At 42.5% G+C, this 13,302-nt stretch overlaps 1 protein-coding gene across 1 annotated transcript in view; it reads left to right on the top strand.

Moving 5' to 3' along the window:
- Nucleotides 1-13,302, top strand: part of HPGD (15-hydroxyprostaglandin dehydrogenase) — a 156,257-nt gene that overhangs the window by 117,044 nt on the left and 25,911 nt on the right. Inside the window, exon 5 of the mRNA XM_073606525.1 lies at nt 9,686-9,762. Within this exon, the coding sequence (XP_073462626.1) occupies nt 9,686-9,762 (77 nt within the window). The remainder of the gene's footprint in view (nt 1-9,685; nt 9,763-13,302) is intronic.

Below are 13,302 nucleotides of genomic sequence, written 5' to 3'. Positions count from 1 at the left end.
TGCCTACTACAACCTTAGCTTTCTGTTTTTAGCTGGCATTAATGAAACCTGACATGGAGGGAACTGATAAAAAGTGTCTGATGCAAACTTTGTCCTAACTTTGCTCAACCAGAGCACAGTCAATCAGCTTTCAAATTTTCATTTAATAAGCTGTGTGGAGAAAAAAATGAAAGAAGCAATGGTAGTTATGAGCAAAGGTACCAGCTGAGATAGAACTTCTCTCTGTCATGTTTTATTCATTCTCCCCATGGTTTTTGCTGTTGTAGCTCATCACTCTTAAAGTTTGATATGTTCTGCAATCTGAGTTGATTTTCTACTAACCAGAGATGTAAAGCATGATTATTTGAGTTACCATAGTCTTAGAACTGATGCTCTCTGGATGTTTTTTTGTTTTCTGAGTAAATGTTAGAGACCTCTGTGTGTTAAAATCCCAAAAACTCATCAGTTACAGATATGCCTAAACAAGCTTGCCAGACACCATTAAGCGAGCCATGGTTTAAATAATTAAGATCAGAATATTTTTCCCATACTGGAGTTTCTAGTGAAACTTATACCTCATACACATGATCGGATTTTCCGACAACAAATGCTGGATGTGAGCTTGTTGGCGGAAAGTCTGACTGTGTGTATGCTCCATCGAACATTTGCTGTCGGACTTTCCTCCAACAAATGTTTGATAGCAGGCTCTCAAATTTTCCGCCAACAAAACTTGGTTGTCGGAATTTCCGATCGTGTGTACACAAGTCCGACGCACAAAAGTTTGCGCATGTTCGGAATCAAGCAGAAGGAGCCGCGCTGGCTATTGAACTTCCCTTTTCTCGGGTCGTCGTACGTCTTGTACGTCACCATGTTCCCACATTCGTAATTGTTGGCCAACATTTGTGTGACTGTGTATATGCAAGACAAGTTTGAGCCAACATCCTTTGAACAAAAATCCACAGTTTTGTTGGCGAAAAGTCAAATCGTGCATAACTCCCCAAAAATACTTACCTTTACCTTCCAGTGATGCGGCGGTCTCCTCCCTTACTGTCCGATGTCATCTTCTGCATAGCTACTTCCAAGTGCTGGGATGTTCAGCCTCTTGATTGACTGGTGAGGGAATGACATCATCCCTTGAATGCACACAAGACAGTTGTTTTGACACAGCTGGAGTGGGCCTAGAATGCATACGGAGCTGTGCATATGCAGCTCAGTGCACAATAAATAGAGAACTGTAAGAAGGCAGGTAAATGTCCCTTCTGCAGTAAAGAGCTGCCTTTTTACAGTTTTTTTTTTTTTTACAAGTTAGGTTTATTTCTACTTTAATGTGTTCATTAACGGAAGCTCCTGACGTCTAGCTGCAGGATTTTATGCATTGCGCTGCTGCCACATGATTGGCTGATTATAGAACTGAACAAATCACATGTATGCAAGTGTTCCTAATAAATTGCTCAGCAATTGTAGTTATAACGCTTAATGACAAACTACAACTTTTCTTCTTTGCCAATCGAATCTAGTCTAAATAATGAGAACAAATGAGCTCTAAAAATAACAACCCCATGGTCAAAAATATGGCAAATAACAAATGTATAACAGCAGAATGAATTGATGCCAGTGTCATCAGATCAAATTCTTGGAGTATTGTGATAATGAACTGAAATCCGACAGAAACAAAAGGGAATACACAAATTTTATACAAAGATTAACCCTGGTATAAAAAGTGGAATAAAAACAACAGTACTCTATAGCTGTAAGGCACCAGTGCTAACCACAATGAAAGAATGTCACCAATTTATGTCTCATAGATAAATGAAAAATAGCTGTCTTTCATCATAACTGATAAGTATGACTTTTATGTCTTTTTTATTTTAAAAACTAAAATGAAGGAAATTAAAACTGAGCTCCAGGCAGATGAATACTAATTCATGTTATTAGAAGATCGTGAAGTGTAATTTTTAAAAGCAATAAGCATAAATACCTAAATATGACTTGCTGTCAGACTCTTGCAATCCCCTATACAGCAGAGCACAGAATGGGAGAGAGCAGCACATGGAGCTAATCAGATGTGCTACATTTGTCATAAGTTAACAAAAAGATACCGAAAGGAGGAGAGAGTAGTAACAGTAATAGATTAGCTCATCAGTATGCTGCTTCTCCTTCACTGTCCAATCACAGAATGAGGATGAGGCAAACCTATGTGTATTACTTAATTGCAGCACAGAAAAGTAAGGTCTACTGGCTTGCTTTTCTGTGTGGGGTTTAGGTCATGAGAATAAATGGACAGAATAACAAATGCTCTGGCAAGTAAAACCGCTGTTGTGTATGTATTTCACCTGTGCATTTAATTGTTTGCATGGTGTAGAGCTTCAGATTTAAACATTTTTTTTTGTTTGGGCAAAGTTTCTTTTTTTCTAGTTATTCATTCGCTGAAATTATTGATAGAAATAGTTATCTTAAAAAGAATGATAGTTACACAATATAGTCCAACATGGAACACTTACCAACATGTTAATGTGAAGTCTAACACATTGCTGAAATAAATAAAATAACACCATTCTTGCGATCCTATATAAACATCTTGTGAAAAGCCACAGTGCTGGATATGCCTTATCAGCTAGAAACAACACTTCCTCCACTGAGCCCCCAGTGCAAATTGAAAACTCAATCGCCTTTCCTTCCTCTCGATTTTTTTAGAGCCTGGAAAATGTCCTTATCTTCAACCATTATTACATTTCAGTTTAAAGATATCAGTACAGTGTGATAGGTGCAAATGAATATGTAATACTTTAGTACATAACATGTTACTACAGCTGTCATGGAAGTTCATAAATACCGTATTTATCTATGTATAACACGCACAGGTGTATAACACGCACCCCAATTTAAGGAGGGACGTTTAAGGAAAAAACTTACATTTTAAATAAAGAACTTTGAAGCAAAATTAGGGTCACAGCTCAACAATGCACCCTGCTCAGTTCCTATCTGCAGCCTCTAAATTGCCCATCAATGCACCCTGCTCAGTGCCCATCTGCAGCCATTAAATTGACCAACAATGCAGCCTGTTCAGTGCCCATCTGCAGCCTCACCTTTCCCATCATTGTAGCCTCGCCAGTGTTGGATTATCCCTGCCGTCTCCGAGGGAAGAGGAGGAGCGAGCGCTGCTGAATTACACAGAGTCGCGATCTCCTGTGTACCCGGCGCTCCGTGACTCACAGCCATGCCTCCTGGCCCTGCTCATATGATAGACAGGACAGTGGCCGAATGCAGGGCCAGGGTTCAGCGTTCCTCATTTCTCTTCCCTCAGAGACAGCAGGGATCGGTGTATAACACGCACCCACGATTTTCCCCTGATTTTAAGGGGAAAAAAGTGTGCGTTATACGCCGCTAAATACGGTATTTTATTTTGGTAATGAGGAGCTCCAATCTAATTAAAACAATATCCTTTTAGTATGTGGCTTTTTAAATCACTACTAAACCACCGCTATTAGCAGCTTTTCAATACATCCGATTTTTTTTTATGTGCAGAGCTTAGCAGTAATTTAACAGAGAACAGTTCCACTTGTTTAAACCTATTTACCTGTGACATAGGGAGGGGAATGATGGAGGTCAACACACAGAAGTATAAGGAAACCTTTTTTTTGTTTTTCCCAAAGAAAGGGTTGTTTTTTTTTCAAAATTTCAGATACAATCGTATAGTGACACTTTTTTGAAAAAAGGTCATCTTTAAGGTGCAACTTTAAAACAAAACAAAAAAACTTAGTTCTGGCCTTCATTCAGGAGCTGTCCCTTGCAGTAATTCCTTTACAAAATTAGATGTCCTTAGCCTTCTGGGTTGCATGATGCTGAGCAACTGAGGGTATCCTGGGCACCCCACCCCCTCCCCACACCCCTAACTATGGGAGCATCACCATAGCACCCTACACCTACTGTACATAGAGAGAAGCAGAGCACATGTCCACACTACATTTTGTATCAATTATCCTGTTCTGATCTTCTCCTCCCCAATATGCTCTGAATCTACATCATCCTGGCACCTACCTCAGTTATTTGAATCTTACAGAGTGTACACTGAACCATGCATGTGCTTTAGGCAATGTACACAAAAATATTGCTAGGAGAAAGAGTTATTACATGCAAAGCCTTTTCTACCAAAATCTTTACTTCCGGGGGGGGCCAAGATGGCAGAGTGAGTGAACATGCTTCACGGAGCTCTACTGGAGGGTGATCTGATTATTCTCCTGTTTCTGGACTTACCTGCTCCTGTTTGGCGGTGATTGGGCTCTGTGTGCCTCATAAAAGAAACTTTGGTTCCCCCCCATGTGCAGCTTTAACCTCCACATTTGGCGCTCTTCTCCAACGTGGCTTCCCAGACAGACCATGAGGAGGCTGATGCTCCTTCACCACCAAGCAGCGAGTCTGCCACCCTGGAGGATACTGTGGTGAAGCATATAGCCTCCATTCGTTCCCTGCAAACAAAGATCTGAGCCTTGGAGTTCAGAGCGAAGGATGCAAAGAATCCTCGCAGACAAAATAATATTTGGATTGTGGGGCTCCCTGCAGGCTGAGAGGGTGGGAATCCCACTGTCTTTGTGGAAGAATTATTGCGGTCCCTGTTGCCCACAACCCAGCTCTTCCCATGTTTCACAGCAGAGGAGGCTCACCGTGTGCCACCTAAGCCTGGCCTGGAGGAATTTCCACCCCGCATGGTTATCCTGCGACTGCTAAATTTTAGCCACTGGGATGAACTCCTCTGGGCTGCCCAGCCAGCTAGAGACATTCTTTAACACAACACCAGACTGCTGCTTTTTACGGATTACACAGTGGAAACCCAGAAACTGCGTCGGTCCTTTGACTCTGTCAAGGTCCCCATGTGGGCAATAAATACAGTGTTTTGTTCCCGGTTAAACTATGTGTATATGATGGCAAGACTGAATGTTTCTTCAGTACACCCAAGAATGCTGCACCTGGCTGGAATCACTGCCTCCACAGAGATGACTGCACTCCTTACTTTATTTTCCCTGTACCTTGTCTGCTGTGGGCAGCTACCTGCTGAACATGAGGGGGTAAGACCCTTCTGTTGTACCCTGAAATTTCACCAGCTATTTGTTAGGTGTTTTCTACCATATGGCTTAAACTTACTTGCCACCAAAGGGCATCGAATCATCCTGTAGCTCTCCCTGATTCATTTGTTGCCTTTGAGTTTTCTGTTTGCAAGTATGTTCAAGTTTGTGCCCCTGGCTTAGCCCAAGAGGCTGTGATTTATAGTGTTCCTGTCTCTCCAGCATCTCTACCATTGGGGTAAGCTTGCTGAATTTCCTTTTTCCCTTGTTAAGTTGAAGATCTGCTCTACCTATGGGACTTGTTGGTGTCCTACCGAAGTTCACATCCTCCACCCAGTTTGTTGGCCCCTATATGGCATGTTATGGGATTCGGGTGACGTGGGGGGGGGGGGTTGGGGTGGATGGACATTGCTGACCTTGTTTCGGAATGTACTGTTGTGCCACTGTTTTTGTTTTTATCTTATTTTACTCTGCTCAATGGCATGTACACTTTCTTACTATGTGAGGTTCCCCCTTTTCTGCTCTGAGTCAAGTAGACTGGTCCTCTGTGCCCTGATCCTCTCTTATTCTTTCCCATCTCCACATTATGGCTAATTTTTCTGTTTAGGGGAATGTCCGCTGCCTTAACTTAGGTGTGAAGAGGTCCCTGGTGTTTAATTATCTCCGCATATTTCACCCCCACCTATGCATCCTGCAGGAGACCCATCTAATGGGCATATGCATGTTAGTAGAATTACTGACGTCACCTGATGGTATTAACGATAGATTTTCACGGTATTACCAAGCGCTGTACTCCTCTAGGGCTACCTATGGTGAGTTTGACGTGCTTATCCCAACTGATTGATTTCCCCACACTGGAATCTGGGGCACGGAATAGATTAGACCAAGATAGCTCTCTGGAGGAGGCACAAGAGGTGCTAGGACATCTACAATCGAGTAAGGCCCTTGGAATTGATGGGATCACAATTGAATTCTGTTCACTTTATCAGGAGCTGTTGGTGCCTAGGTTCACATCTCTCCTTGCTCAGTTTACCTCCCTGAGTTCTCTACCTGAATCTATGTCTGAGGCCCTTATTGTGTTAGTGCCCAGACCAGGCAAAGATATTGAAAATTGTGCCTCCTATAGGCCTATCTCCTTAATTAATATGGATGCCAAAATACTAGCTAAAATTTGGGTCCCTCGTCTATCAAGGGTGATCTTATTCATGTTGATCAGACTGGTTTTATGCCTGAGAAGGGCACGTACGTTAATATCGAACACTTTTTCCTCAACTTTGCTGAGACCCATGCCAACAGTGGCATAAGAGTCATAGCTTCGTTGGATGCTGAAAAAGCTTTAGACTCCGTTGAGTGGCTGGGTACTGTGTAGGTTTGGTTTTGGGCCTAGGTTCCTGCAGTGGTTGGGTATGCTCTATTGTGCCCCCACGTGCTAGAATATGGACTAATGAATTTTTTCCCTTGAGGGGGGAACTTGGCAGGGCTGCCTCTTTCCCTGAGTCTTTTTGCCCTGGCTTTTGAACCCCTGGCCCTTTTTCACACGGAACTCCCGGGTTCATTGAGGGCTTGTAGGTCGGCCCCCTGGAGGAGAAAATCTTGCTCGATGATGACACTTTTGTATTTACATGACACAAAGTCGGCATCTGTATTAACTGGACTAAATCCATTTTTTCCTCTTGGGAGGAATCTGCATCCCCCACTCCATTATTGTGGACTGACAAATTCAAATACCTGGGCATTCAGATTATCTGGGATCTGCTGAGCTTTTATAGACTAAATCTTCACCCCATACTTCTACAGTTAAGGGAGCGATGCTCCACTTGGGCTAACTTACCACTGAACCTGTTGGGCCACATACAGTAAATATACTTAAAATGATTTATCTCCCTAAATGTTTTTACATTTTGCAGAAGTGCCCTATTTGAATAGGGGGTTCCTTTTTCAGGGAGATTGGCTGCTGTGTTAGCTACTTCCTCTAGCCCCCCCCCTCACCTGGCAAAGTCCACTCTCCAACTACCTGTGCATTGTGGAGGTCTGGCACTACCTAACCTATTGGTCTGTTACTGGGCAACCATTCTGGTTACCATTAGATGGTGATTTATACAAACTAGAGTAAATGCTGCTGTCCGTCTTGAAGCGGCCCTTCTGGGTTTCCTTATGGAACTTCGCAACTTGTTGTATAGAGGCCCTATGGGCTACTTCCACACCCTACTAGAGTTATGCTTCAAGTCTGGACTGTAGCTAGGAAATGTTTTATGTAACCAACCAGTGGTCCCCGTATCACCCTCTATGAGGTAATCCTTCTTTGTCCCACTTTAGACTGTTGCCTGTCCCCCAGGCAACAGTCCTGGGAGGAATGTTTTGAGGATAGCTCTAGGTTGGTTATTTCTTCAGGAGTCAAATTGATTCAAGCTAAATTTTTGCATTGAGTATATTACATGCCTCAGAGACTGCACAGAATTTATCCACAAAGGTCTTCCGACTGTCCATGCTGTCACTTAGGTGTTGGAACCTATTATCACATGTTTTTTACTTGCCCTAGAGTTGAAGTATTTGCATGTATCAATACCTGTCTCCAGCTCTCCCCAGAGCTTGCGTTGTTGGGTATCCGGGATGATGAACAGAGCCTTCACTACACTAGAATACTGATTTCTTAAGCTGGCCATACACTATACGAAAAATCGGCCGAACCCATTTTCTAAAACGAACATTCGGCCGTGAGCGCAAACGATGTTGCCATCATGTAATGACCTATAAATCGTTCAGTGGACATAACTGAATGCATTTTTTGTTTGTTTTTTTACATATACCTAGTGCAGACAGTTCCAACGGGAAACACATTACCCTTTCAATTTATCGTTCGTTCAGCAGAAAATTTCCAAACTTGTCCTTTGTTTTTTCGGCTCAAAAACGTCCCAACGATTATCGATTTTGTGCACTGGCCGAAAAACGAACGAACTGTCTTAAAGATCGAATTTTGGCCAATTTCTCGTATAGTGTATGGCCACATTACTTATTTTATTATGCTAAGAAAGAAATACTCAGTAAATGGACCCCCCCCCTTTTGGTGGCCACATGGGTGTCTTCCATTAATGCTGTATTACTGTACCTCTGTACAGATTTACACACATCAAAAGGGGCTGCCTTAGAAAATATGACAAGGCCTTCCAGCCACGGGCACACAATGAGTTTTTCCTTTTCATATTTACTGGCTGCATTAACCAACAGTTTTTTGTTGTTTGCCTTCTGGGAGGGTCCTCTTTTCGTTATTTTTTATAAAGGATTGTGCTGAAAAGTATATACACAACCTTAAGAGATAGCTACATTTACAAGTTATTGTATGGAAAAAAATATTATATTTGAGGCTATGTGGACTTTCATGGTACCACCATAGACATTACAAAATGGCTATGGCTAAAATCAAAGTACTTTATTACATCAATTTATTAAAAAACATATATCAATATCATGCCGAAAATGGCACTAATAACTCTTACAACAATTAATGTAAACTGGTACGAATTAGTGTTTTTCATGTTTTGCGTTTACTTGTGTACCTTGCAAGCTACTTTAACCTGCTTTGAACTCTCCGCATATTCTGTTCAATTACTAATGTCTCACTATGTTGTTTTGCATTGACATGATGTTTGCTGTCATTGTACCATGCCATTATTTTAATAAAGAGCAATCCTGGTTGTCAAACAAAAAAAAAAACTCTATTTCCCACAATTTTTTTAAAGGTTTATTTGTTCTTTAATCTTGCACCCTCTTAGTGAGAGGGTGCCTATAGACAAAGGTGGGTGGTTGGCTGTCCATGTAAATTAAGGTTTCCCCACCTATCTGGTCAACTGTTCCTCTTATATAGTGACCAACCTTGTTGGGGTTCTTCTAATAGATGCATAATCATCACCTGATTTTCACAAAGAAAAAGCCCACATCAGGTTGCTGTCATTGCATGTCTGTAAGTAGTTTAAATTCATCCGTATGCACAGGTAAACGTTCAAATAAATTACACAGGATGTGTACTTACAGGAACTATACTATAGGTTCCTCTAAGGTTTTGTGGGACAATTTTTTTTTCTAACAAATGCAATAATTTAAAGCGGAACTACACTGCATCTGAGCACCAAAAACGCTACTTATTTAATTTTTAATATTAAAAGCAAACTCACCCATCCATCTATGCCTCCATGCTTTATTTTGCTAAGATATCATTTTAAAAAACACCCCCTAGCGTTTCTGGAAGTGGCCATCTTGAGCAAGTGCAGATGATTCATGTAGAATTTACTTCCTGGAATTAATCTGCCCTTAGCTAAGGCAAACAGGCAGGATGGTGTGCGTAGCTGAGAAAGCCCGTGCTGAGGACTCCTGGGTTGTATGACATAATTTGCCTAGGCCTGGTAACCAGGACATAACTGAAGAATTGTAAAAACAAAGTTTAAAACAAATAATGATACACTTTCCTATCTATTTACTAATGCTAACAGCATAAGGATTAAAAATATTCAGTGTTGATTGAGAGAGTTAAATTCCACTTTAAGGTGAGGTTATTACAATTCAACCAATAATCCAGTTGCATGAGTGTGACCAATAAACATGTCTTGGTAGAGAGTTATTGATTAAAATTATGTTTATTATCTTTATCACAGGACTCACACCTGCTGCCTATCAACCAGTGTACTCTGCTTCAAAGCACGGGGTAATTGGATTCACAAGATCAATAGCAGTGAGTATACCATAGCATATAAATTATCATTCAAAGACAGTGATGATCACATGGTTATGGAAGTGGTTTACTAGTCTTCATCCGCATATATTGTGCATTTTTTTGCCATAAGTGGTGGAAGCTGATTTAAATAGAATAATGCTTCCTACAAACATTTGAAAAGGAATACCATTAAATGATCTAGTCATTTTGACATTCAGCCGTCATAATACCGAAAAATGTCAATATATTATTCGCTTATTACTTCCAAGTACTTTTTCAATTTGAGATTAACATGAATGATTGGAATGTAGCTGTGAACATGTGGATAAAATCTCTAACACGTTATGACAGATTGTGTGGTTTTTGTTTTTGTGGTTTATAAGACGTTCAGAAAAACACATGTATGTATAAATCATCCCTCTGCTAGACAAGACCTAACAATCTTTTGTAACCAAAAACAAAATTAGTCAGTGTCTCCAAAGTGGTAGCTGAAACAAGCTATGCAATAAGACTGGCATAAATGTGGAACGCCTATTTTTATGTATTTTATTACATATATTCATCAAATTCCTTTGAGATGGAAAAATGTTATCCAATGCAAATGAACATAGGAGAGTGCTTTGAATGGGACAAGAGGGCAAATGCCCCCAGGTCTATGGTTTTCAACAAATTATGGCCTGCTGTAAAAATATAAAACAGTCTCTATTTCAGTGCATCATATACTTATCTATTACTCCAATATTGGTCTCACTAAATTAGAAATCTAAAGCTGATCAATTGATGTCATAGGCCATATAAACATTGATTTTGCAGATAATTTTCGAGAGCATAAGCTTGAATAATAGATGAGGCCAGAATGGCTTCTGCCTGAACATTGTTTCACATACTGAGTGTGCGTATAGACCATATACACTTACTAGCCACTTTATTAGGTACACCTGTTCAATTGCTTGGTAACAAAAATTGCTAACCACCAATCACATGGCAGCAACTCAATGTATTTAGGCATCTAGACTTGAAGTTCAAACTGAGCATCAAAAGGGGGAATAAAGAGGATTTACGTGACTTTGAACGTGGCATGGTTGTTGGTGCTAGTCTGAGTATTTCAAAAACTGCTGATCTACTGGAATTTTCATGCACAATCACTAGGGTTGACAGAGAATGGTCCAAAAAAGAGAAAATATCCAGTGAGCGGCAGTTGTGTGGACAAAAATGCCTTGTTGATGTCAGAGGAGAATGGAAAGACTGGTTTGAGATGATAGAAAGCTAACAGTAACTCAAACAACCATTCATTACAACCAAGGTATGCAGAATAACATCTCTGAATGCACAACACATCGAAACTTAAGGCAGATGGGTTACAGCAGCAGAAGCAGCAAAAGACCACTCCGGGTGCCACTCCTGTGAGCTAAGAATAGGAAACTGAGGTTACAGTTTGCACAGGCTCACCAAAATTGGACAATAGAAGATTGGAAAAACATTGCCTGGTCTGAGTCTCTATTTCAGCTGTGACATTCAGATGGTAGGATCAGAATTTGGCGTAAACATCATGAAAGCATGGCTTTGTCCTGTCTTGTATGAACAGTTCAGGCTGGTGGTGGTGTAATGGTGTGTAGGATGTTTTCTTGCCACACTTTGGACGCCTTGGTACTAATTGAGCGTAATTTAAACGCCACGGCCTAACTGATTTTGTTGGTGACCATGTCCATCCCTTTATATCTACAGTGTACCCATCTTCTGATGGTTACTTCCAGCAGGATAATGTCGCAAAGCTTAAATCATCTCCAACTGTTTTTTTTTTAACATGACAATGAGTTCACTGTACTTCAATGGCCCCCACAGTCACCAGATTTCATGCAATACAGCACCTATGGGATGTGGCGGAATGGGAGATCAACATCATGGATGTACAGCGGACAAATCTGCAGTAACTGTGTGTTGCTATCATGTCAATATGGACCAAAATATCTGAGGAATGTTTCCAACACCTTGTTGAATCTATGCCACAAAGAATTAAGGCAGTTCTGAAGGCAAAAGGGGGTCCAACCCGGTACTAGCAAGGTGTAGCTAATAATAAAGTGGCTGGTGAGTGTACTTCACTATAATGAGCTGCATACCTTTGCTGTAGAGCATCTTAAACTATATTATATATAATTATTAATAGTTTTGATCCAGGCTAGGAAATATTTCTATAGCCTCACAATTTATTCTGTGCAATGGCTAAAGAAAAAATGTGATGTACGGGCAGTCTCCGAGTTACGACCACGTTAAGGACTGTAGGTTTGTAAGTGAAATTTGTTCAGAAGTTGGAACACTGCTTGTAAGTTTAACTTCCGCCTGTGCAGGGATGTGGGATGTTCCGGTGTCCTCCTGTGCAGGGATGTTCCGATGTCCTTCTGTGCAGGGATGTGGGATGTTCCGGTGTCCTTCTGTGCAGGGATGTGGGATGTTCCGGTGTCCTCCTGTGCAGGGATGTGGGATGTTCCGGTGTCCTCCTGTGCAGGGATGTGGGATGTTCCGGTGTTCTCCTGTGCAGGGATGTGGGATGTTCCGGTGTCCTCCTGTGCAGGGATGTGGGATGTTCCGGTGTTCTCCTGTGCAGGGATGTGGGATGTTCCAGTGTCCTCCTGTGCAGGGATGTGGGATGTTCCGGTGTCCTCCTGTGCAGGGATGTGGGATGTTCCGGTGTCCTCCTGTGCAGGGATGTGGGATGTTCCGGTGTCCTCCTGTGCAGGGATGTGGGATGTTCCGGTGTCCTCCTGTGCAGGGATGTGGGATGTTCCGGTGTCCTCCTGTGCAGGGATGTGGGATGTTCCGGTGTCCTCCTGTGCAGGGATGTGGGATGTTCCGGTGTCCTCCTGTGCAGGGATGTGGGATGTTCCGGTGTCCTCCTGTGCAGGGATGTGGGATGTTCCGGTGTCCTCCTGTGCAGGGATGTGGGATGTTCCGGTGTCCTCCTGTGCAGGGATGTGGGATGTTCCGGTGTCCTCCTGTGCAGGGATGTGGGATGTTCCGGTGTCCTCCTGTGCAGGGATGTGGGATGTTCCGGTGTCCTCCTGTGCAGGGATGTGGGATGTTCCGGTGTCCTCCTGTGCAGGGATGTGGGATGTTCCGTGTCCTCCTGTGCAGGGATGTGGGATGTTCCGGTGTCCTCCTGTGCAGGGATGTGGGATGTTCCAGTGTCCTCCTGTGCAGGGATGTGGGATGTTCCGGTGTCCTCCTGTGCAGGGATGTGGGATGTTCCGGTGTCCTCCTGTGCAGGGATGTGGGATGTTCCGTGTCCTCCTGTGCAGGGATGTGGGATGTTCCGGTGTCCTCCTGTGCAGGGATGTGGGATGTTCCGGTGTCCTCCTGTGCAGGGATGTGGGATGTTCCGGTGTCCTCCTGTGCAGGGATGTGGGATGTTCTGGTGTCCTCCTGTGCAGGGATGTGGGATGTTCCGGGCGCTTCTGGGGCTCTTCTGGCCATGCAGTATATGAAGTACTGCAGTGTGGAATGTGGCAAGATAGCTGCTCGAAGGTGTCCAGGACCAGCGTGGAGCACAAGCAGCCGGCATTG

The sequence above is a fragment of the Aquarana catesbeiana genome, linkage group LG01, assembly GCF_042186555.1.
Source record: "Aquarana catesbeiana isolate 2022-GZ linkage group LG01, ASM4218655v1, whole genome shotgun sequence".
Classification (NCBI taxonomy): Eukaryota; Metazoa; Chordata; class Amphibia; order Anura; family Ranidae; genus Aquarana; species Aquarana catesbeiana.
This window is presented reverse-complemented; position numbering and strand designations above follow the sequence as displayed.